Here is a 22,803-nt window from a genome sequence, read left to right as displayed (position 1 = left end):
AGAAATTAGAGGGATTTTGTCTTGCCTAGAAGATTTTGAACTAGCAAAATAAATTTAAAACAATGCAAGCCTTGCGACAAGTAGTATATTGAAACACTCATGAAAACCTGCAGTGTAGTCTCATTGGATGATGAGATACATGGATATAGGTTACATTACCTGGATACAAGTAATTGGTGAGCTCTTTGTACTCGGTTACATAGCTGTGATGGAAAAGATTTTAGAAATTATGTAACGCTAGAAATACTTATGGATCTGCTACAAAATAGAAATTAAACCTAGGGGGGCAGCAAAATATTTATCAAAATTATCTGGTTTTCTCTGCTTCACATTATTCAGATTATGCCCCCTCCCTGGAAGTGTTCAAGGCCAGGTTGGATGGGGGTCTGAGTAACCTGGTCTAGTGGAAGGTGTCACTGCCCATGGGGTTGGAACTGGATGATGTGTAAGGTCCCTTCCAACCCAAACCATTCTATGATTCTGTGATTCACGGATTCTTTGTCATTCCCTTTTTTAACCTTTTTTGTTTGTATCAAACCTGACAAGAAATTGCATGAAATGTAAAGACATATCATTTGGTAGGTGTGTTCAAATTGACATGGTGGAACAGAGAACAAATCAGGATTTTGGGGCCTGTGAACTCAAAAGTCTCTTTGTCTTTTCCATCTGCTTTGGCTGGTCTATTTACAGACACCAGCTCCTCCTCTTCCTCCTCCTGGTCTTCCCTCAGAGACTGTCTTCTGATCCCGCAGCACAGAATTAAGAACTGGATGCTCCCCAGGTCTCCACAAATAGCTTGGGCGTTTGCTTTGAGCCCTTCAGTGCTTGCCAGGAATGACAAATCCTCTGCTAATTCTCACTGACGTTGTGATTGCAGGACATAAACGCTTCAATGACAAACAGCACGGTGACAAGCAAACCGCCTGTAACACTGCGGCTCGTCGTCCCGGCGAGTCAGTGTGGATCCCTTATAGGAAAAGGAGGTTCCAAAATCAAAGAAATCAGGGAGGTAAGTCTTGGGATGTCTGCTGGGGACACTGGCTAGCTCGGTGTCCTACCACAGCGTGCCCTGCCAGCATCATCCACCGCACTTTGCTCATCGCACGAACGTGAGCATGTGCTATGTGAAAAGCCTGGAAAAGCCTTGCGCTGGGAGAAGCAGGGGGCCAGCAGAGCTGTACCCTTGTGCTTCCCTTAAAACTAAGGACTGTGTGTGAAGTAAAGAAACATCTTTAGAATGTATTAGTCTTAGCTGTGCAACTTAGCAAAGCAACGGTTTAGCAACAGAAATGGCTCTTTAAGTTTCTCTTCAGGCACAGCCCCCTCCCCAGCAATGCTCAGGTGATCCAAGTCGGAATGTTGCAGCCATTTCCAAATTAGTTACCACCCTGGCAGCCAGAGAAAGGCCCAAGTAGCACTGGGGAGTCCAGGTTAGTAGATCAAACGCTTGATCTACTTTTTAGAAAAACTTGATTTTCGTGCTCCTTTCCTGTTTCTTCCCAATTTCACTGTGGCACAGGTGACCTGATTTCATGTATTCCAAACAGGTATTGATTTTTTTTTTTAATCCAGACTTTATCTAAAGGTATTCATTCAGTGTGCTCTGTTAGCAGCCACTTTTCCCTCTAACGAAAAAACGCAAAAATTATCACATATGGTGCCAGTTTTAATTTTTCCGTGCATGACTGTAACAACATAGCACATGCCAAGCACAGGATCCAATGTTTGTAATCAGTCAAACAAGAAAATTAGGTACATGCTCAGTTGTGTAGAGAAAAACTGAATAGGACATTTCAGAAAAATGGGGGTTTATTCTGGAGAGAGTGACAGTACTCCTAAATTTGTATTCATTCCAATATGGGATGAGGTGTTGAATATCAAGATAACATGCTAATCCATTTTTTTTATTTGACTATGTCAAAATAAAAGCTACCACACTGAAAATTCATTTTTTTAATCTAAAATGTAGATTCAAGACAGTAGGTTTTATTGAACTTTCAAGTTTCATTTAAAACATAAAAAAAAAGTTACCAGACATTTTTGTATGAAAGACAATTTCATCAAATGTTGAGAAAAATGCTTTGATCAAAATTATGCGTCCAACATTTGCTGTGAAATGTTAGTTTATGGTAGCCTTGGAAGGAAAGGTGATCACAGAGGACAGTTAGGTGTCTTACCCGTGTTGACTTTCAAGTTCTTCCGAATTATTTCATTTGGATTCAAATTTGATTTTCCTAGGAGTTTTTTTAACAAAGTTCCCTCTGAAGGCTTATCTTCACCTTTCAGGATCTGGCCTCTACTGAGGGGGTCTTTCCCCTCCTTGCACACAGGGAAGTAAAAGCAGCGTGTACCACTTCCATTAGCTGACAGAGCTGTCGAAAGCTGTTTCAGCGCTTTTGTTGCCAACCAAACAACACATTGTTCCTCCATGTGCCTCTTGCTTTGTAAACTGTGCTCATGAAAACACGCATAGGTTATCTGCTGTAAACTCACAGAAAACCGGTTCAGAGCCCTGCCGTTTGAAGGGGTCTCTGTGCTTACTGAGACCTGCAAGTCAAAGACAATTACAAATCAGATTTTTTTTTTTTCCTTGGATTGCTGTTACTTTATTTTTCAGCAAAGAGTGCGGGAGCTATGCCTCTCAGTAGTCCTTATTATCAAACCAGCTTTTGAGATGCAGGAGGAATTACTCACTTGATGGCACTGAGGGGAAAAAAACATGATTTCTGTGCAGATGTCAGGGTCATAGGAAACCCTCTCTCTTTTTAATCTCCAAAAAAGCTTTGTCAGAGAACTTTGTATAGATGGGAGAAGATTCTGGTGTGTTGAAGTGCATTCCCAGGCTGGGAGAAAGGTGCTGGGTTTGCCTTCTGCACGGGACGTTCCTGGCTTGGGTTCTGGACGGCTGCCAGACTGCTGGCATTTGCAGCAGTTCGTGTCCAGCGAGTCGGCCGAGCGGCCACACGCCCTCGCCCTGGGAGGTAGCCGGCGAAACCGGGCTGCAGCCTTGCCGCTGGAGAAGGCAGAGCTGCTGTCAGAGCACACAGCCACGAGACGTGATTTCTCTCAGTCCTCCAGATCTCTGAGGTGTCCAGGAGGACTGTCAGGCAACAGGAATCCAGCTGATTTCTCAGTTGCGTTAAGATAGGAGGAGGCTTGAGTGTGAACTGTGTGCTGGTGAGTGCTTAGCTCTAGATTTTACAGCTGTCGATTCTTTGGATTTTATTTTAAATATTGGTAACCTCATCCAGAGCACTGAGGAGTGCTTGTAGGACATGTCACCCTACACATTTTCTTAAGCATAAGGGTAATGGACAAAATACAACTTGTTTTTATATTGCTGATGTATGACCAAAGTCAAAGAGTAAACAAGATTGGCTCTGAAAGCAAATACATAAATGATTTCTGTATTTGGCAGAGTATTTTGTGCTAGATGTACAGATATGCAGAACTGAGCGTTAAACAGCAAATACGATCAAACAGAACGAAAAGGAGCATCCAGCTCGACATGTGGTCTAATTCATCATCACACAACACACTGAGCAGCAGTTGCACAAAGGATGGTCTTTTGTGTTCGGTCATGTACCCGGGAACAACATGCAGGGTTGCAGTACTGTTTTCAAGATAAGCTTACAATAAAGAAGAAAAGAGAAGCATGACTGATTGATGAAATTAAGGCAAAATTCCAAAGCCTATTATAGAGCAAGGAACCTGTATTCTGGCCTTAAACAGCACTAGTGAACAGAAGATGCAATCAGTAATTTAATCAGTGTGTGGAAAGAAGAATAATATGTGTTGTACGTAACCACCAGGAAAACAAATTAACTCCTTGCTGACTGACACAAAGTCAATGGTTGCTGAAAATACTTTTTGTTTAAAAGCCAAAAATATTGCATTGCAAGAACAGTCAGGAATAGATTTTGTTTGTAATACGTGAAAGTGCTAACTGAATATGAAATGCCTGGGTTTTTCTCTGTTGGCTGAAAAGGTCTTCCAGGATGTTTGTGAAATCATGCCAGGGATTGTTTTGGCCTCATGTATTTTTTTCTTTCTTTAGGCTTTGTTTGGGGGTTTTTTTGTTAACTAAGATAAATTAATGCCAAGATCAAATTTAAAAAAAAAAAAGAGAAAACAACGCCACCTCAATATCTCCTTGGGTTTATTAATGAGCTAAAAGTTGATGATGTGCATATATTTAATCAAAACTAATTATAATTTAGAAGTGCTTCTGTACCATCCTGAGATACTCCAGAGCATAAAGCAGCCCCCAAATTTCATCCAGAGACACAAGTCAGCTCTCAGTGGATTGAAGAGCCATTGATCTGCGACTCATTTGATTAGCAGACCTTCTTCAGTTATCAGCATTTTTTTTCCTTTTTTTTTAATTATTGAGAAGCACTTCATCTCACCTTTTTCATTTTTAGTCAGCATTGCAACTGTCTGTCTTTGAGAGGGTTAAAAGACTTGTCCTGAAATTCAGGTCACAGTTTGATTCATTAACAGCTGCCAAAGTCTAATCTTCCTAGGTTGGGAGTGTTTGCAAATTGGCTCGAACAGGCAAATCCGTGTCCTGCCAGACCCCAGTGACCCTGTCTGGGCAGGAGTTTGCATACACGCTCTAGCATGTATCTAGCCAGGAAAAGACAGAAGTTTAGGGGTGCATCCCCTCCACCCCACCAGCGCATCCCCGCCTTTGGAGAGGCTCCGTTGCCTGCCCGATGGTGACGCTCTCTTTGCTTTGTCTCTGCCCAAGTCCACAGGGGCCCAGGTGCAGGTGGCAGGGGACATGTTGCCGAACTCGACGGAGCGCGCAGTGACTATATCGGGCACTCCCGACGCCATTATCCAGTGCGTGAAACAAATATGCGTTGTTATGCTGGAGGTAAGTGAGCGTTTGGCACATTGCCTCTCACTCGGGAGATGCTCAAGCACATTATTAATTTTCAAGTGCCCTGGGTTCCCCAGGGGTGCTGCCTGCCCTTCCCCTGCCGGGGATTTGGAGAGGACTCTTGTTAGACTGTGCCCTGCCTGGTGCTGGAGAGCCTCTCACAGCAGGCTTCAGCAATCAAAGACCAGGGCTGTCATGACACTGTCAAACAACAAACCAGATCCAGCAGGGAGCTGCAGCCCATTCCGAGAGAAAAGCATTTTATTCTGATGCAGAACAGGGCAGAAAACATCAAGGTCTTGTTTTAAAAAGAAAAAAATCTGACTAACGTAATTTAGATTTACCAGGACTTTTTGCTTCCTTAGGGTCAGGTCATTGTGTAAGGCCAGAACGTTTCATTTTGATGGCATTTTTTTAGCTCTTGGATTAAAGGATACAAAATCAATTTATATGAAAATCTGGGCATTTTTTAACCCTTGCTGGAAATGCCCATAATTTCATGCAAGTACATTTCTCAACTGATTAAATTGAATAGAAATTTTAAAAAATTATATTTCAGCAAATCAAAATTAAATATTTTGACCTAGTAACTATAATTTTTGACAAGGAACATGAAACATCTGCTTTTATCACATCTTCTGCTGAAAAAATTTCTGTGGTTTTTTTGTTTGGTTTGTTTTTTTACCTAAGTCTCGTCAAGGGCTGTCTCATGATGATCTCTGGCACCTACTGTTCCGTTATTCTTTACAGAGGGGAGAAACAGTGGTGTGTTTGAGACAGCACTGCGACTATTGGCTTTTCAGAAGTATCCAATGCATCAAAATGACATCCAGCCTTTGCATCAAAATGACATACAGCCTAATGCAAACAAAAGCATAAAAACTAATAAAGCCCTGGTGTTTTACTGAGGAAAAGTGACTTTTGCTTTAGTTTTTGCTGGACTACTGTGAGGAAGGAATTTCTTTATAGAAGTGCAAGAGAACAGAAAGATCATACAAAAAAATCATTTTAGTTTGTCAGAGATGGAGTACGTGACGGCAGTGGTTATCAGCTCTATGAAGGCAGTGTATAGTCTATTGTCGAATTGGCATTCCTGGAATAAATAGTTATTTGCTAAAGAAGATGAGAGAAGCCACTTCTCAAAACCAGAGGGACACAGTCCTGTTTTCCCACCAGTAGAGCCACTTTTTAAACAACCAGTTTTGACACAAGAAGTACTTAATTTTAGCATTAGACGAATTGCAAGCAGTACTAAGAAGACACTGGTTTAACTACATTTTGCTGCTTCAAACATTGAAGAAAATGAATGTGCTCTAGTTTGCAACATGTATTTAATTTGGCAACAAGCACTTTCATTGACACAAAATATCTAATTATATGATATTAGTTAATGGAAGCGGTATTGTTCTTACCTTCTTTAGTTGTAGTTAATGCACTGAAATTAGGGTATCATTCTGCTAGGTGTTGCACAGACAGTTTGAAGCCTTTTTTCTAGACACATGCTCCTGCTTTATTTACTAGGAGAAAGTTAACCTCCGTCAGGCATTATCCCTTTGGGTCCTTGCCTTGGGCCGCGGGGAACAAACTCCCTCTTCACGCATTATGAAGGCTGTGGTTATGCTCCTGCTGAAGCCGGTGGGATGTTTCTCCGATCTTCCAGCTCAGTCAGACGAAAGGCAGGATGATGCTGGTCATTTGCAGTTGAACAGCTGACTTAATTGAGTTGGTAAAACAAGAAACCTTGGTGTATAGCAGGGTAGGAGAGATTGGTAAGCAGCAGATGTGCTCTGTGTTAAAGAAAGCGAGAGCACAGGCAGGATTCTTCCAAAACATCAACAAATTTCAAAATTGTGCCCGTGTTTCCTCTAATGCCTTGACACACTTCGTGAAGCTTCATAGCTTCATCCGACGATGGCGGTAGTGAAGCCACGAGTACCAGCGCTGCCCATTTCGGCTGTGCAGTTGGGACCGCAGCTCTTCCCCTCGAAGCCCGGGCAACCGGCCTGCGGCTCGCGTTTGGGCTGATGGGGTGGAGGGCTGGGTGGGCTGGGTTAGCTGCGTGCCTTGTTGTCTGAGGTGACTGTGGTAAGGAGTAATTTTTGAATTCGAGCTCTGCTTCATTCTACATTTTGATCGCTTTGTGTTTTTGTCTGCAGTCCCCACCCAAAGGTGCCACCATCCCCTACCGCCCCAAACCTGCCTCTGCACCTATCATTTTTGCAGGTGGCCAGGTAAGAGCAGACACCATTTTGGCTTCAGCTGGAAACCACACCGTCTTGGCCCAACCTCAGCCAGCGCCTGTTAGTTTTCAACTTTTACTCTTTTTTTGCCTGGTATAGTATTGATGTCCTTTGTCTACTCTGTGTGCTTACAGTTTGCAGGGAAGGAGAACACTGCATTGGAAACCTGACGCAAAATTGTGATGACTGGTATTTTATCAAGATTTAAAAACAACTTCTGTAATTAGGAAAAGTTTGTCCTTCTGCAAATCGAGAGGTGTCCAAATCAGATGCTCCAAGAGTGGGACAAAACTGCTTATTTTAGGGGTTGTTTTCTTCACTATTAATGTGCAGCTCCACTAGCAGTATAAGCAGTTTTGTTGATTTTCAGAGATGATCAAAAAGCAGGATGCCTTTGCTCATGAAAGACATCATTTTTCTCTCATAGTTTTCACATTTTTTAGGACCAAAGAGTGCACTTTGCAGTAAAAATCTACACACACATAATTTCTGCTGCTTGTAGTCCCTCAGGACCCAGTAGCAGTGGGGTTCTGATGTTACGGGAGCTACGTCCATGCAAGTGCAGACCTTCCTAACCATGGCATGCAGCAGCCTGATTGATAACACAGAGCGTTCCTGTTTGTTTTTTATATAGGGAAGTTTTGGCGATTTCATCTTAAGCTATATCAGTCAAGGTTCTCATCTGCCTTTAAAATCCCATGCGCAATGTGACTCTTCCTTGTCTTTTGATAATACTCTTTCACAATAAGGCACCCCTGTCCAGCCACGTCTTTTCCCCAAGATGACAGCAAGGCCCCTTTTTGAGCAGCTACCCAGTGGGAAGAGCCACTCACCTCGTGGTGGAACTTTGAGGTCCCACCTCCCATCCCTCTAGCCCAGCCCAGGTCATTACCCTGTCGTGGGCTGTGGGCTGGTGGCACCCACATCTCACCCCAGTAGGCAATTCGGAGTTCATATGAGAAGCTGGACACAGGGTTCCTGGTGGGGCAGAGGGCACAAGATGCTGCTGGTGGTGTTGGTGGTATGATGACTCACGCCACCACAACCTGCCAGCTTGTGAGGAAGCTCCTGCACATCTCAAGCATACGCCACAGCGCCATTGCTTCTGACAGGCCCTTGTAATGAGCTTTCTCCGAATTTTTGTCTCAGAGTTTTACCTTCGACTCTGTAACGATACGTTGTGATGTATATCCAGATTTTCAGAATCTGGCTGTAGCAGCTTTCAGTTCCTGGTGTTCAAGCCTGCAACTCTTAGTTGTCTTCAAAATAAGAGATCTGCTTCCTTAGTGACCAAAGTTGATTGAGATTTAATATAATTTGCCAGAAATTTGCCTATGGCTGAAAATTCAGAACAATTTACTCCATATATATGTTTACACTGCAGTGCTTTCTTTTAAAATTATGTGTGTATATATATGCGACAGCCGATTACCAGTATTGTAATTACCACTGCCTTCAAAGGCAGTCTCTGTATATGATTATTCAAAAGTATTGAAACTGTTTGCTAGAGCGCTCTGAGCAGATTGTATAAATAATTGAAAGTGTCCTGTTTTAAGGTCTAATAGCACTTGTCATCTTCAGTTTTAACAGTTAAAAAAATGCTCTTGCTTTTCTAACGCAACCTTGTTGATGTGAGAAAGAGTGTAAGAGACAGACACTTTCTGTGTGCTCTGACTGAGCACACTTTTTAAGAAAAGGTGTTTGGGCATCCGTATGGAAAGATACTTTAACCAGGTTTCATAAGTGGAAAGTAATACTGAAAATAAAGTGTTATCAGCAGTGTTAATTCCATCCAGCCTTTTGGCTACGCTATCTGAAGTTGTTTTTCCATTCTGAGTTATGTCATAGCTATCTTGAAAGGTTTTGGTTTGTTTAATGCTTGCCTATCAAGCAACACTAGCAAAATCAATTTTCTAGTTTTCCTGAACACGTTGGGGTTCTTCTGCTTTAAGCATTGCTTTTAATTCTCTTGTGCTTCTTCGATAACTGTACTGCATGACAGAACTAAAAGGAAGCTGAACACTGTCCTGCCCTGCTCTGCCCCCTACCAATATTTAGCATATGCAGTGGTCAAAAAGAACATAAATCCAACACTCCTGCCTGATGAAAACAAATTGGAAATTTCTACCCACTGTGCTGCATTGCTGTTTAAATGGGTACTCACAGAGTACAGCTTTGCTTTATGTCTTATAGCAGCTTTATGGTTTAAATTGAGGAAGATTTGTAGACCAGGTCATTCCTGCTGTTACCAGTGTCGGTACGTCAGTAGGAAAGCTGCCCTTGACTTCGATGGAAGCAGACCCATAGCTCGTGTCCCGAGTGAAACGTTACAGAACAGATGTCTCAGTGGCCTCTACCAGGCTTGCTCTTAGTATGCCTCAGCCACAGAAGGGCACAGTTCCTCTGCCAAGGGATAAAGCGGTCAGACACAGTTTTTCTCAACCTAAATCAATGAAGTGACCTTTTGGGAGCCTAAGAAATGAAAAGGGTTTTTTTCTTTTTTACTGGGAAAGAAAATTCAAGACCCATCTTATCCATGCTGCTTTGATGGCTTTCATTGACAACCAGATAAAAGCTGGTCTGAGCCCTGAATGTTCATTACTTTTGTTACTTCTCCAGTTTGTCCGCTTCCTAGTATGTGTACATGGAAGTATGAGGGAGCGGAGTGATGAGGAAAGGGATGACTTCTATTAGGTTCACTGGTGATTTTTTTTGCAGTGGTTTCTTGCTGGTTTGCAGACCACTGCTTGGGAAGCACTCATGTAAAGGATGTTCTCTCAGCTGAGGGCGAAGTAAAGCCAGGACCAGAACGGACACTTGTGATCCAGCACTGTTTGCTCATGGGCTCTAGCCTTCGCCCAGCGACGTTTCCAGCTGTAACCTCCCTAGGCTGCTGCTGTGCTTGGCCGCACACGGAGCCCCCACTCAGCAAAGCAGCGTGACATCTCCTTAAGTGTGTCTTCATTTCGTAAAATATTTAAACACATGCTTTGCTTGCTTGAATATGCAGTACTGCCTGAAAACTGCTCATGTGCATAATGTTTGCCGGATTGCGGCCTTGCTTTATAACTAATTTAAAAACTAAATGAAATGTTTCCTCTCCAGAAGGGAAATTCTGCTGCAGAAATGTGCATCAAGCAGTTGAGGCATTAAAGGTTTTTAATATCCAAACTCCATTAAATGAATTGTTTTATCATTTGCAGAGGATTAATTACTTTCTAAGAGGCCTTTTGTCAAATAAGCATTTTGCAAACTAAGCTAATCAGCTCTGTTCCTGTTTATAATTCTCCCACTACAAATATTTATACGTTATAATTTGTCCTTCTGCTTTCCTGCCTGTCTCAGCACAAGCACATTAAAATTTTTCTGACATGCCATTCCTTTCAGAAAAGCCCTATAGCATAGGGTAGAAAATGATAAAGTCTCTACAGTTTTTCCTTTGTAGGCCATTAGACAGAGCTGAACAGAGCCAGTGGGAGAGACAGAGGGCTGTGCTAACTGGTGCCAGGCATGCCACTGTATCCCTCCTTGCTCACGGGCTTTTTTTGCCTCCCCCACCTCACCCTGGTGCTGCCAGGAGTGATGCCAGAAACTGCACCCATTGCACTGCTCTTGTGGTGCAGAGAGGCTGGAGTTGGAACGGGATACTTGGCTGCTCGTGGAAGATAAGACCACCACACTGGGGTTCTCCATCACGCTCCTATTTCCGAAGTGGCGTGGTGGCCCCGTGCCCAGGCGCTGCAGGACAGGCTGCTGTCCGGCATGTGTGCTCACCTACCCACTGGCATGGGGCACGAGCCCCGTGGGCTGCACCGGCGCCCACGTTTGCTGGCGCTTAGCATCTGTGGCTGTCGGCAGCCAGGTGAGGTGGCTCCGAGCCCGCTGGCGTGCGTCCCTGCACAGGGCGGTAGGAGCTGGATGGCAGGGCGGAGCAGGGCAGGGCATCCCCGGGCAGGTCTGCTCCATCTTCGCTGCCCACCTTGCTGCTTTGGCGTCAGGGCGGATGGGGCAGCAGGGAGAAGAAGGGTCCTTGGACCCCCGTGGCGTCCCCAGCTCTGCTCCCAGCAGATGGAGCTGGGCTGAAGAGAGGTCCTGCAGATCAAGGTGATCAGAGCTCAGGCCGCGGCACTTGGCATCCCCTGCTTGCAAGGGGTGTGCGGGTAGCCCGACAGAGACCTGTCTGTTATCAAGCAGCACAAGACAATTAAGCTTCACTCATCACTGAAAGCGGTGCTGGTTGGATTTGCCTGGGGAGCCAGGAGGAGCTTTTCAGATGAGAACAGGAATGGTGCTTGTCCCACCTGACTGACCTGTGCCTTAACTGTGCTTGTTGTTTTCAGGCGTTCACGATTCAGGGGCAGTACGCCATCCCTCATCCAGACGTGAGTCCAGCGCACGTAAATTACTCCCTTCTTCTTCTTCTCCCTCTTATTTGTTCTGGGCAACATTTGCTTTCTACAGTTGGCAACAAAGACACCGCCTAAGGACACCTTTCCTGAACAGCACACTGTATAGCCAAGTGTTAGCTCAGCTGCATCTCTTACCTTGTGTAATAATGGCTAGAAAGTACAATGGCCCAGGAACAAATGACAGTTATCTTGGTCTTTTTTTGCATGTGATATACTTGAGTTCTTTTAATACGTGATTCTACAGTAATTAGTTAATATTAACAATAGCCATTACATGTAATAACAGTAGAGATGTCATTTATAACCAGTTTGGTTTTTTTTTTCTCTACAGTAGATTAGAATGAATGATTAAACCTTTTTTTTCAATATAATTTTAATTAATCCAGTTTTAGAACATATAGAATGGTTTCTCTGCTCTGAAATAATTCCATTTGATTGGTTAGTTCTAATTTCCCATCCTGCCCTGCAGTTGACCAAGCTTCACCAGTTGGCTATGCAGCATCCCCCCTTTACTCCCCTTGGGCAGACCACCCCTGGTTTCCCTGGTACGTACCCGTGACCCCCTGGGGATGTCCTTCTTCTTAACAGCTTTGTTTCCTGTGGTCATTACATCATTTTAATGATAAATGTGGTCAATGACCAGCAATCCTTCTGTTTTTACATATTAATCTCTTCTTCCCTCCCGCACCTCTGTTACAGTTCCTTTCATCATTACTAAAACATGCTTTGTTTGTTACATTTATTTAATCAAACCCGCTTCGTTTAGCCACTGGCTAAAAGCCCTGAGTTTCTTTTGTTCAGTCCTTGTGAAGTTATTGTGGACCATACAGTATGTACCAGTTGGTCCCGAGTGAAGTGCTTGGGCGTGCATCTTGTCAAATTTCCAGTCTGGTAACATGGTTCTGAAAGAGGCAAACAGAGGAAATGTATCATGTGCCATGTAATCGTGGCACAGAAATACTGATTAAAGAAATTACAGGATGCTGAAACTTGAATTCCTTGTAGAGCCAAATGTCTTAAGAGCATCTGTAATCATCACTGCCGGGACAAGTGCCTCTCTTCCTACTAGATATGCAGATATAGCTACATAATGCAATGCAAATTTAGTTAAATTAAGGACTGCAAATTTGGTCCATACTTACTAAAGCTGAAGCTGAGTTCTTGATTCAGGAATGAGAAGTTTGTTAACCCTGCAATAAATAATTTTTACTGTACTTCATTACGTACATGCTTGGCATCTAAAAACTTCATGAAACAGAAGTACATCTGTACTGGTACATGCTTTGTATGGCAAATAACATTTTATCACATGCATCAAATTCTGTTAGCAGCTTGATTGTCTTATATTCAATGTAAAATAAGCATATGCAACTCTTACTTGAATGTAAACATAAGTAACATGTAGGTGAATCACTTTTTTGTAAGAACATTTCCATATTTTCTAGTTGGAAATGAGTATTTTTGGCATGTCTTTACAGACAATAACAGTAATAAACATCAAAAAATAAGAGAAAAGGAGAGAGACATGACATCTGAAATATACTTTTCTTTCTTCATGATGTATCTGATAAAATATCTACAAGTAATACTAAATTGCCTTTCCTAGCTTTATATTTTCCTTATTCTTGTCATTAACATGCTGCTCCTTAATATTTTCCTGGTTATATTTGTGAGATGTACGTTTCTGTAATGTTACTGTGTGTTAGAGCAGTAATTCCGTTTTTCCTAACCACTTTCCTTTCGTCCACCCAATCTACAAACAAATGTATGCAGCTTAGAGTATTTTGCACATTTCCCTTCAAAAATTACCCTTCCCAACATCTCTTCAGCAACTAATCCCACATATAATTTCCAAATACATCTAGGTTTATTTCCTCATCCTTAGTTTCATTTATTAATTTTTCTTTTTCGTATCTATGTGTTTTGTTCTACCAATTATTCGTTTGACTTCCATTTTCATTTTGCATATTCTAGAACTCCTAGTAGACAGGCCAAATTTCAGCCAGCCATTAATTTCTCCATTGATGCCTTTAGAACAAACTTCAGAGACTATTTTTAGGGGAAACCCTTCGTTTTCTAGAAGCTTTTTATGACCCTGTGGAATCTCATGTGACATTTGTTGCTTTGGTGGGTTAAAGGTTGACTAAAATAAGACTCATTTAAAATTAGTCCAGCCCTCTGAGTTTTGCATCTCTTGCTTTCTTTTCTGTTTCACTAGCAGTTCTCTATTTTTCTTTGCTCCTCTCTTTTTTTCTCTTTCTTTCTGTATGTTTAAAGTATCATTTGTTGTGTCTTGCCCTGCTTGCAACCAGCGTAACATTTTCCCTCTGTCCCCTGCATAGGACTGGATGCCACTACTCCAACCAGTTCCCATGAACTCACTATTCCCAATGATGTAAGTGGACCAATAGTCACTATCACTTTCTCCTCTCCCTCCTCTGCCACCGGAGGGGAAACCTCTCATCTTTGGTTGATTTATGAGCACTAGACCCCAGAACAGACTGTGCAGCATGTAGTCAGTTGAGGAGGGGGTGTTAGGGGTTGGTGAAATGCTGGGCAGGAGCAGCAGAAGTGACTGTCCCTCTCATGTCAGGCCTCCAGCGTTGCTGGTTGAGTTGCACGACGGTGCCAGTGCCGCGGTGCTTCACCGGCTCGGTGAGAGCCTGGGTGCCTGCTGCTTGCAGTGACCTTAGGCAAGTGATCGAAATTCGTCTCTCAGGTGGCACTAGCACGGGCGTCTTGGCAGAAGGGCTGAAGGGGGTGGGAAAACGTGCGGCCTCATGAGCTGTATGTTGGGCTGGAGTCCTCTGTGCCAGGGGACGGAGAGCTTGCACCGCAACAGCTTGTGCTGTGCTGGTCTCCGCTGCACCCCACACTTATCTGAGACAGCATCTTTTCTGAGTAAAAAGGCTATTTCAGTTGTGTAAAGGTGCAATATAAGGGTTTATTTGAAAAAACAAGCGCTAAAAACATTCCTGCACTAGCAACTCTGGACTGGCTGTGATCAACAGACCCAGTCTCCGTGAGCAATATGGTGCTGAATCTTAAAACAGCTACTCCGAGTGCCCGACTGATACACTGCCTGTCATATAAAAATGCCTTCCCATTTTATTCACTTTCATTGTGGATGGGGGGGGAAGGTTCAGCTCTCGTTACAAATGAGTCACTTGGAAAATGGAAGATTTCCCCTCCAGTAAAAAAAGCTTTCAAGCATGAGTGGGAACACAAATAGCAATTATATTACTGAAGAGATACTTACAATATTGTGTAAGCCCTATTAAGCTCAGTGGCAATGATTTACAGTAAGAAAAGAATACAGAATAACAAATGAACGAAGGTGTGAGTGCTTTGATTTCATAAGCTTTCTGTTACTTAAAAGATGCCCTGCTGATTTGTCAGTACCTGCTTTACAACCCAGTTTATTGTATGTTGAGAATTTTATGGGAGCACCCTATTTTTCCTTACAGTGCAAGTTTTTTTAATCTCCCTTTCAGGCAGATGTTGTTCTTGCCATCAGTGATAAAATCCAAGGTCACTCTTCTGACTTCACTTCTTCCAGGGTTCATAGCGGAGAGAGAGGGGGAGAGAGTTGGCCTTGTGTCTGGTAGTGCAGTAGAAAATTGAAAAAAAAACCCATCAGTTTCTCATCCAGGAGGTATGATATCCCCCAGCTCAGCACTGTCATCCAAAAAGCAAACACGTGTCCACGTGTTGTTTCTAACAGAAGATTTTTCTGGCTGCGCAGTGCGTGTCTTGCTGTTGTTGCTAAAGGAGCAAAACCAAGGCCAAAATGGGGTTAGGCGCAGAAGCAGCTTGCAGGGGCTCTGCAGGTGGTGAAGGGGAGTTCTGACGTTCGGGTGGCATCAAGGCACACGCTGAAGGGCTGAAAGGCACCAGTGCTGCCCACGCGTGTGCGTGTATGTGTACATGTGTGTGGGTGTGGGTGTGCACCCGGTGCGGCACGGCCAGCACGGAGGCGAGGAAGGGCTCTCACGTCCCGCCGGATGCCTGGGGCTGCTTGGGAATTTTGCAGAGGGAAAACCGTTTTCCCCGTGCGCGTCCGCCTCTGGCTGTGCCCCAACTGTCCGCAGTGCCCTGCCAGGCTGTCCTGGGGCTGCAGCAGCCAGAGGGTACCATCCCCGGGGTCCCCTGGCATAACCGTGCACACCGGGGTCCCGCGGCCGCTCTCCGGGCAGCCCAGTGCCGAAACCGAGGAGATGAGGGAGGCAGAGAGACGCGGGGCAGAGAGGGACCCGCGTTTCCTGTGTGCCCTGTCAGTCAGATGCGGTGCACGGAGGGCGGCCACAGCAGTTGTGCAGCAAAGCCTGCGTGGGTAATTTGACTTCGCTTTCCCGGCAAGCATCTCCTAGTCTCTCGTTTTGACAGACAGGCGGTCGGTGTGGCGTGGCGACTATTTATCTGGCTGAAGGTGGAGGAAGCTGCAGGCCCTGGCACGGGGCCAGGCCCCCACCTGCCCTGACCCCAGGGATCCCCCATGCTGCATGAGACCCCCAGCTTTCTTGTCGTGTGTGCTTATGTGGGCAAAAGTGCCACAGCATGGGAAGGACACGAGGCTTGCAGATATCTACATGCTCTGCAGCTAACAGAAAAATCAGTGTAGATCTACATGTGCTACACTTATTTTTTAAAACTGATATAATGATAAGTACATAAAGCCAAAGACTCAGTAAGAGTCTGTTGGAACAAAATCAGATATAAAGAGAAAAAGGAGCTCAGACTTTAGACTAGTCCACAGAAAATAGATAATAATAGCCGTTTACCATTTGCATAGCTTCATATTAAAACAGATTTTCCTTACTCCCTCTGGCATTAAGGCAGTGACAGAATTTTTTTTCTGTTTTTAATCAATCCTGTAACAACACCATGCTGCTTTCTTCATAAAGTATGCAGATAATTGGAACTAACCTGTTGCTCAGTAACAAAGATACCAGAGAACAAAAAAAATGCATTTTACAGAAAGTTATTTTCCACGTGCTAAAAGCCAAGGCTTCCTCTCCAAGTAATGGATTCAGAAGATTTGCCTTTCTAGGTTTTCTCGTAATTTCTCAGTATCTCTAGAAAAAGAACAGAGAGGACATTTCTCCAGGTCCCTCTCAGAAGTTACTTTGATCTAGTATCTCCTTTTCCCATCAAAACCTCTTACAGGGGCATTTGGTTGCCTTTCTTTCCTTACTGGGATCTTGTCTGGCCTGCTGCTGCTGCCTAAGTTACACAATATAGGTGTGTTGCACATAAATCCGGAATAAAGTGGCATTAACTGTGGCAGGTCCTTAAGGGAGCAGAAGGGATGGTATTCCTGAGTGTAGCTGATGGGGTACATAATAACAGATGTCTTAATATTTCATGATCCAATCCCCCAAAATGCCCATTGAGAGTAAATGAACAAACCAATAAAAACAAAATCTGTCTCATTAAAAATTATGCCTGTTATGCATATGTGTGGGAGAGACAGGCAGAGGCAAGTAACAGGAAAACAACTAGCCCCTCAGAAAGCACCAACAATATTTTAAGAAAGCTATAAATCTGATCAATACTGCATAGAAACAGAAAAGTCAATCCATCCAAGTTGGAAATGGCATACTGGAGAACTGCCTTATTCCCCTGTGGAGCCAGAAGGACTTCCCTGCAAACAATAGAGGGGGATCCACATGTGCAAAATGCTCTTGGAGCAGCCCACGGTGAAATCCAGCATCGGGTCCACGTGGTGCTCCAAGGAGGTCCGTGGTGGGGAAGTCAGTGGGAAGACTGAGCTCTCATCTTTGCAGATCCCCAGTCCATCGCCTGCAGGGGAAGGATCGGCGCAAGCCCTTAAGAAGATAAGGGCAGCATCCGACCCTAGCTGTGACTTCCAGCAAGGCCACCCACCACCTACACGTTATAGGAAAAGTACACCTCACCCTCCCTACAGCCCCAGATCGGGAAATCCCTCTTCCAGAAAAACCCTGGCAACAAGTGCCCTGTTCTTATAAAACTAAGCTGCTGGCTAAATCCATCCCTGGCTCAGAAACTTCCTAGTTGTATGAGAGGGTTTACAAGCAGCGGTTAGGCAAAGACTAATACTCCGCACCAGATGTGCTGGGAAAGGTCCTGCAGCAGTGGAAGTCAAAGCACTTCTACTGAAGGCAAGGGGGGACCTGTGGATTCAACCTCAATAAATTTACCTTACTGCTGAGAGCCTCCCATGTAACAGAGAAATAATACCCAAAGCAAAAGTACAGAATTAACCAGATTCTGTCAATTAGCTATGTTTAAGGGGATGTGTTATCAAACAAAGTGTTTTTTATCATTTTTATATGTATGCACATGGCCTGATTTTTGTCTTCCCTTAATCTAAGAAAATGGCATTTGATTCCCCAAGCAGACCTGTCGAGATGAGCTCAAGAATCAGCAGAAAGATTTTGCAGACTTAATATCCATCAGAAGCAAAGTGAGATCATTTGTGGGACAAGGCACTATTCCGCATTAAAAGTAACACCCCCACCCCCCTCAGAACCACCCACTGCTCACTTTAGGGAACAGGATGGGAGGTGGTGTTGGGCCCTCAACAAATTGAAATGCGTACAAATCTGCAGTCATTTGGGTTACAAAACAAGCAATAAGAAGGCTCACTAATAAACATGTTTTCTGAGTTTTCTATATGCCTTCTTGCAAAGCCTGTGAAATTATTATAGTCCGGATTTTGCATTATCCTGGCAAGGAAAGTGAAGTTGTTGATTATTATTATTATTATTAATTATTATTAATTGTTATTATTGTTTTTTAAGATGCACAGAGTGTTTAAGCATCTCTGTCCAGGCCCTGCAGTAAGTCTGTAAAGAACTGTAATCATACCTCAGGAGATTATATCTCCCTATAGAGTACTCTGCCACAGCATTGCTAATTAAAAAAAAAACAACACAAACCTGGAACTAGGAAAGCCTGTATCTTTATAAAAAACAATTGAAGAGTCTCCTTCATGATGAGCACCTGCTTGTTCAGCTAATGCAGAGGCTTTGCCCAAGACAATGGACCTGCTCTGGATTGGCAGCAGGGAACCAAGAAGAACCACATGTACCTGTGGACAGGTGTGGTCAGCCCCTCTGCTCCAGGCAGCAAGTTGCAGAGGCTATTTCCTTGGCCCTTTTTACCAGCACTACATTCATTATAAGAAAGGAATCTGATTTTTTTTACCAGTATTTAAAAAGAGAGTGAGCTCCATGCCACTTCCCATGACAAGCAATACTCTGCAGCATTGAACTTGGATAACAGAACAAAAACTGAAAGTCTAATTTGCTCCCAGTGCTGCACAGAAGTGATGCAGTGTGATGGACACAGAGGAACAAACTTGTAGGAATCACCCAGCAGAAAGCTGCTATTATTAGGTTCTGTCAGTGACTTACACATTATGGGAAACAAATATGTATATATTCATAGAATCATAGAATCATAGGTTGGAAAGGACCTCTAAGATCATCAAGTCCAACCATCCACCCAACACCACCATGCCTGCTGAGCCATGTCCTGAAGTGCCACGTCTACACGTTTTTTGAACCCCTCCAGGGATGGTGACTCCACCACTTCCCTGGGCAGCCTGTTCCAATGCCCGACTGCTCTTTCAGTAAAGAAATTTTTCCTAATATCCAATCTAAACCTCCCCTGGCGCAACTTGAGGCCATTGCCTCTCGTCCTATCACTAGGTAACCTGGGAGAAGAGACCAACACCTGCCTCACTACAACCTCCTTTCAGGTAGTTGTAGAGAGCAATAAGGTCTTCCCCTGGGCCTCCTCTTCTCCAGACTAAACAGCCCCAGTTCCTTCAGTCGCTCCTCGTTAGACTTGTTCTCCAGACCCTTCATCAGCTTCATTGCCCTTCTCTGGACACGCTCCAGCACCTCAGTGTCCTTCTTGTAGGGGGAACTGAGGGGCCCAAAACTGAACACAGTACTTGAGGTGTGGCCTCAGCAGCGCGGAGTACAGGGGCACGATCCCCTTGCTGCTCCTGCTGGCCACACTGTTCCCGATACAAGCCAGGATGCCATTGGCCTTCTTGGCCACCTGGGCATACTGCTGGCTCATGTTCAACTGGCTGTCAACCAGCACCCCCAGCTCCTTTCCCACAGGGCAGCTTTCCAGCCACTCTTCCCCTAGCCTGTAGCATTGCATGGGGTTGTTGTGACCCAAGTGCAGGATCTGGCACTTGGCCTGGTTGAACCTCGTCCAGTGAGCCTCAGCCTATTGATCCAGTCTGTCCGGATCCCTCTGCAGAGCCTTCCTACCTTCAAGCAGATCAGCAGTCCCACCCAGCTTGGTGTCATCTGCAAACTTACTGAGAGAGCACTCAATCCCCACATCGAGATCATTGATACAGATGTTAAATAAGTCTGGACCCAAAACTGAGCCCTGGGGGACACCACTTGTGACTGGCCACCAGCTGGGTTTGACTCCATTCACCACCACTCTCTGCACTTTGCCATATTTAGCATTCATATTTAGTATTATGGGGAAGGAAAAAACAAATTAAGTACCTGAACCAGAGATAGCATAGTGTTTTGGGAGAAACTATGAGCATGAAGAGTTTGGGGCGGGAGGAATCACAGAAGACTTTCCAGTCCCACCCTTTAAGAGGCCAGACTCCTGATCCAGTCCTGTTTACATCGGTACCAGCAGAACTTTACTGAAGGACAGAGTAAAACTAGAAAAAGGCAAAAAGCAGAATCCATGTTTTAGGGTTGGTTTGTTTGGGGTTTTTTTGGCATGGGGAGAACAGGGTACACTGAGGTCAGGGAAGACAGATCAGAAGTGGTGTCGAGAAAGTGAAAAGGGAGCAGCTTTTCCCTTGTGCTCACAGTCCAAGAAGGAGGGGACATCAGCTGGAAATTTGAGGTGTACAGACAAATGGTGATACTGACACAGAACACACGAGCAAGCTCTGCAGGTCACTGCAGTGGCCCACCTTGGGCAGCAGGAGGAGAAACGGGCTCAAAAAGAAATTGTCAGACACATGGACTATCGAGCATAAAGGCAGAGATGCCAGTTGCTGCTCAGGTAGCTTGTAAGCCTTAGGTGGAAGTTTGGGATACCAGTGGAAACTTTGTTTTATATCTCATGCTGTTTTTATCCTTGTGTTTTGTAAGCTACTGCCACAGTCGGAGACAGGTTGCTGGGCTAGGTGCACAACTGATCTGAGCTGCTCCACTCAAGTCTGGAGAGAGTTAAAATATATATGCATATATTATCTGTGTTTGTATGTACATATGTGTATATTATATATTATATATATTATTGAGGTGGATTGATAACTGGCTGAATGGCAGAACTCAGAGGGTTGTCATCAGCGGTGCTGAGTCTAGTTAGAGGCTGGTAACTAGTGGTGTCCCCCAGGGGTCAGTACTGGGCCCAGCCTTGTTTAACTTCATCAATGACCTGGATGAAGAGTTAGAATGTACCCTCAACAAATTTGCTGATGACACCAAACTGGGAGGAGTGGTAGATACACCAGAAGGCTTTGCTGCCATTCAGCGTGACCTGGACAGGCTGGAAAGCTGGGCAGAGAGGAACCTGATGAGGTTCAACAAAGGCAAATGCAGGGTCCTGCACGTGGGGAGGAACAAACCCATGCACCAGTACAGGCTTGGGGTGGACCTGCTGGAGAGCAGCTCTGTGGAGAGGGACCTGGGTGTCCTGGTGGACGACAGGTTGACCATGAGCCAGCAGTGTGCCCTGGCTGCCAAGAAGGCCAATGGGATCCTGGGATGCATCGAGGAGTGTGGGCAGCAGGTCGAGGGAGGTTCTCCTTCCCCTCTACTCTGCCCTAGTGAGGCCCCATCTGGACTACTGTGTCCAGTTCTGGGCCCCCCAGTTCAAGAAAGATGAAGAGCTACTGGGGAGAGTCCAGCGGAGGGCTACAAGGATGGTGAGGGGACTGGAGCATCTCTCCTATGAGGAGTGGCTGAGGGAGCTGGGCTTGTTCAGCCTGAAGAAGAGAAGGCTGCGAGGGGACCTAATAAATGCTTATAAATATCTGAAGGGTGGGTGTCAGGAGGATGGGGCCAAGCTCTTTTCAGTGGTGCCCAGCGACAGGACAAGGGGCAATGGGCACAAACTGAAGCACAGGAAGTTCCGTCTGAACATGAGGAAGAACTTCTTCCCTCTGAGGGTGACGGAGCCCTGGAACAGGCTGCCCAGGGAGGTTGTGGAGTCTTCTTCTCTGGAGATATTCAAGACCCACCTGGAGAAGGTCCTGTGCAGCCTGCTGTAGGTGACCCTGCTTCGGCAGAGGGGTTGGACTAGATGACCCACAGAGGTCCCTTCCAACCCTGAACATTCTGTGATTCTGTGATTCTGTGATTATACATATATATTTATAGTATACATATTATAGTATAGTGCATAGTAGCCTTGGTATAGTCTATAGTGGGTTTGGCTCCTCTCTTGCATGGGTCAGCTATATTGCTTGTTTTGTGGAGTATTTCCTCTTGATTTATTCCATGAGAGTAAGGCTCACTGTATTTTGGGCAAGCAGGTGAGCATAAAAAATAATGCAGCACCTATAATCCTTGAATTGAGTCCTTGGACTGAATCCTCACTATTCAGCTCAGAGTCAGCTAGGAGACTGAAAATTCTTTGTGGTGAGCCAGCTGGGTTACAAGCCTTGCTGGAGGATCCCCAGAACATGGAAGTGGCCCAGCACAGCCTGAGTGACCTGGCAAGTGCCTTCTCAGAGCTGGTGAACCAGACATGGAAGGCTGAGTCTCCCAACGTGCCTGAAGAACCAGCGGTCCCATGCAGTTCCTCTGTTTTGAATGCCACAGTGACAGCCACATCTGTGAACTGGACTGCTTGAAATTCTTGTAAATAATACATTTTTGTGTATTTTTTGCATGGTTTTTACACCAAGTAATTTTATGAGGTTTCCACTCCTCTGCTTCGGACAGACTGAGGGAGTATGTGCAGTCTACATTTTCCTGTTGAGAATTCAGACATAATTGTTAAAGCAACCAGAAGCATATTCAGATCTTCACATCAGTTGAGATGTATCAGAGGAATCTGAAGACATGACGGGCACCGTAACATCTGCTTCATAGAGCCTAAATCCTGGTCGCTGCTCCATGAGATCATCAGTAGCAACAGACAGATTCTTGACCAGTCGCTTGAAGATTATCATCGCAAAAATGATTAGGTGCTGGTTGTGGCAAAAGGAGATACTGACAGCCTCCACTGCTGTTGGCCATTTCAAGCCACTTGATATCTGGGGGAACAACTCTGG

The 22,803-nt window shown here is 44.6% G+C and overlaps 1 protein-coding gene across 14 annotated transcripts in view; it reads left to right on the top strand.

Annotated features, from left to right (window-relative positions):
* LOC104338159 (poly(rC)-binding protein 3) overlaps positions 1-22,803 on the top strand; it is a 548,717-nt gene that overhangs the window by 504,021 nt on the left and 21,893 nt on the right. For 11 of the 14 annotated variants that reach the window (XM_075416692.1, XM_075416694.1, XM_075416683.1 and 8 more), the window contains 6 exons: positions 878-1,009; positions 4,754-4,882; positions 7,045-7,188; positions 11,469-11,525; positions 12,007-12,082; positions 13,880-13,932. In XM_075416692.1, the coding sequence (XP_075272807.1) occupies positions 878-1,009; positions 4,754-4,882; positions 7,045-7,188; positions 11,469-11,525; positions 12,007-12,082; positions 13,880-13,932 (591 nt within the window). The remainder of the gene's footprint in view (positions 1-877; positions 1,010-4,753; positions 4,883-7,044; positions 7,189-11,468; positions 11,526-12,006; positions 12,083-13,879; positions 13,933-22,803) is intronic. The other 3 variants (XM_075416693.1, XM_075416695.1, XM_075416689.1) reach the window with 1 other exon arrangement.

This window comes from Opisthocomus hoazin, chromosome 3 (genome assembly GCF_030867145.1).
Source record: "Opisthocomus hoazin isolate bOpiHoa1 chromosome 3, bOpiHoa1.hap1, whole genome shotgun sequence".
Taxonomy (NCBI): domain Eukaryota; kingdom Metazoa; phylum Chordata; class Aves; order Opisthocomiformes; family Opisthocomidae; genus Opisthocomus; species Opisthocomus hoazin.
Note: the sequence above shows the minus strand (reverse complement) of the source record. Positions and strands in the feature narration are given on the sequence as shown.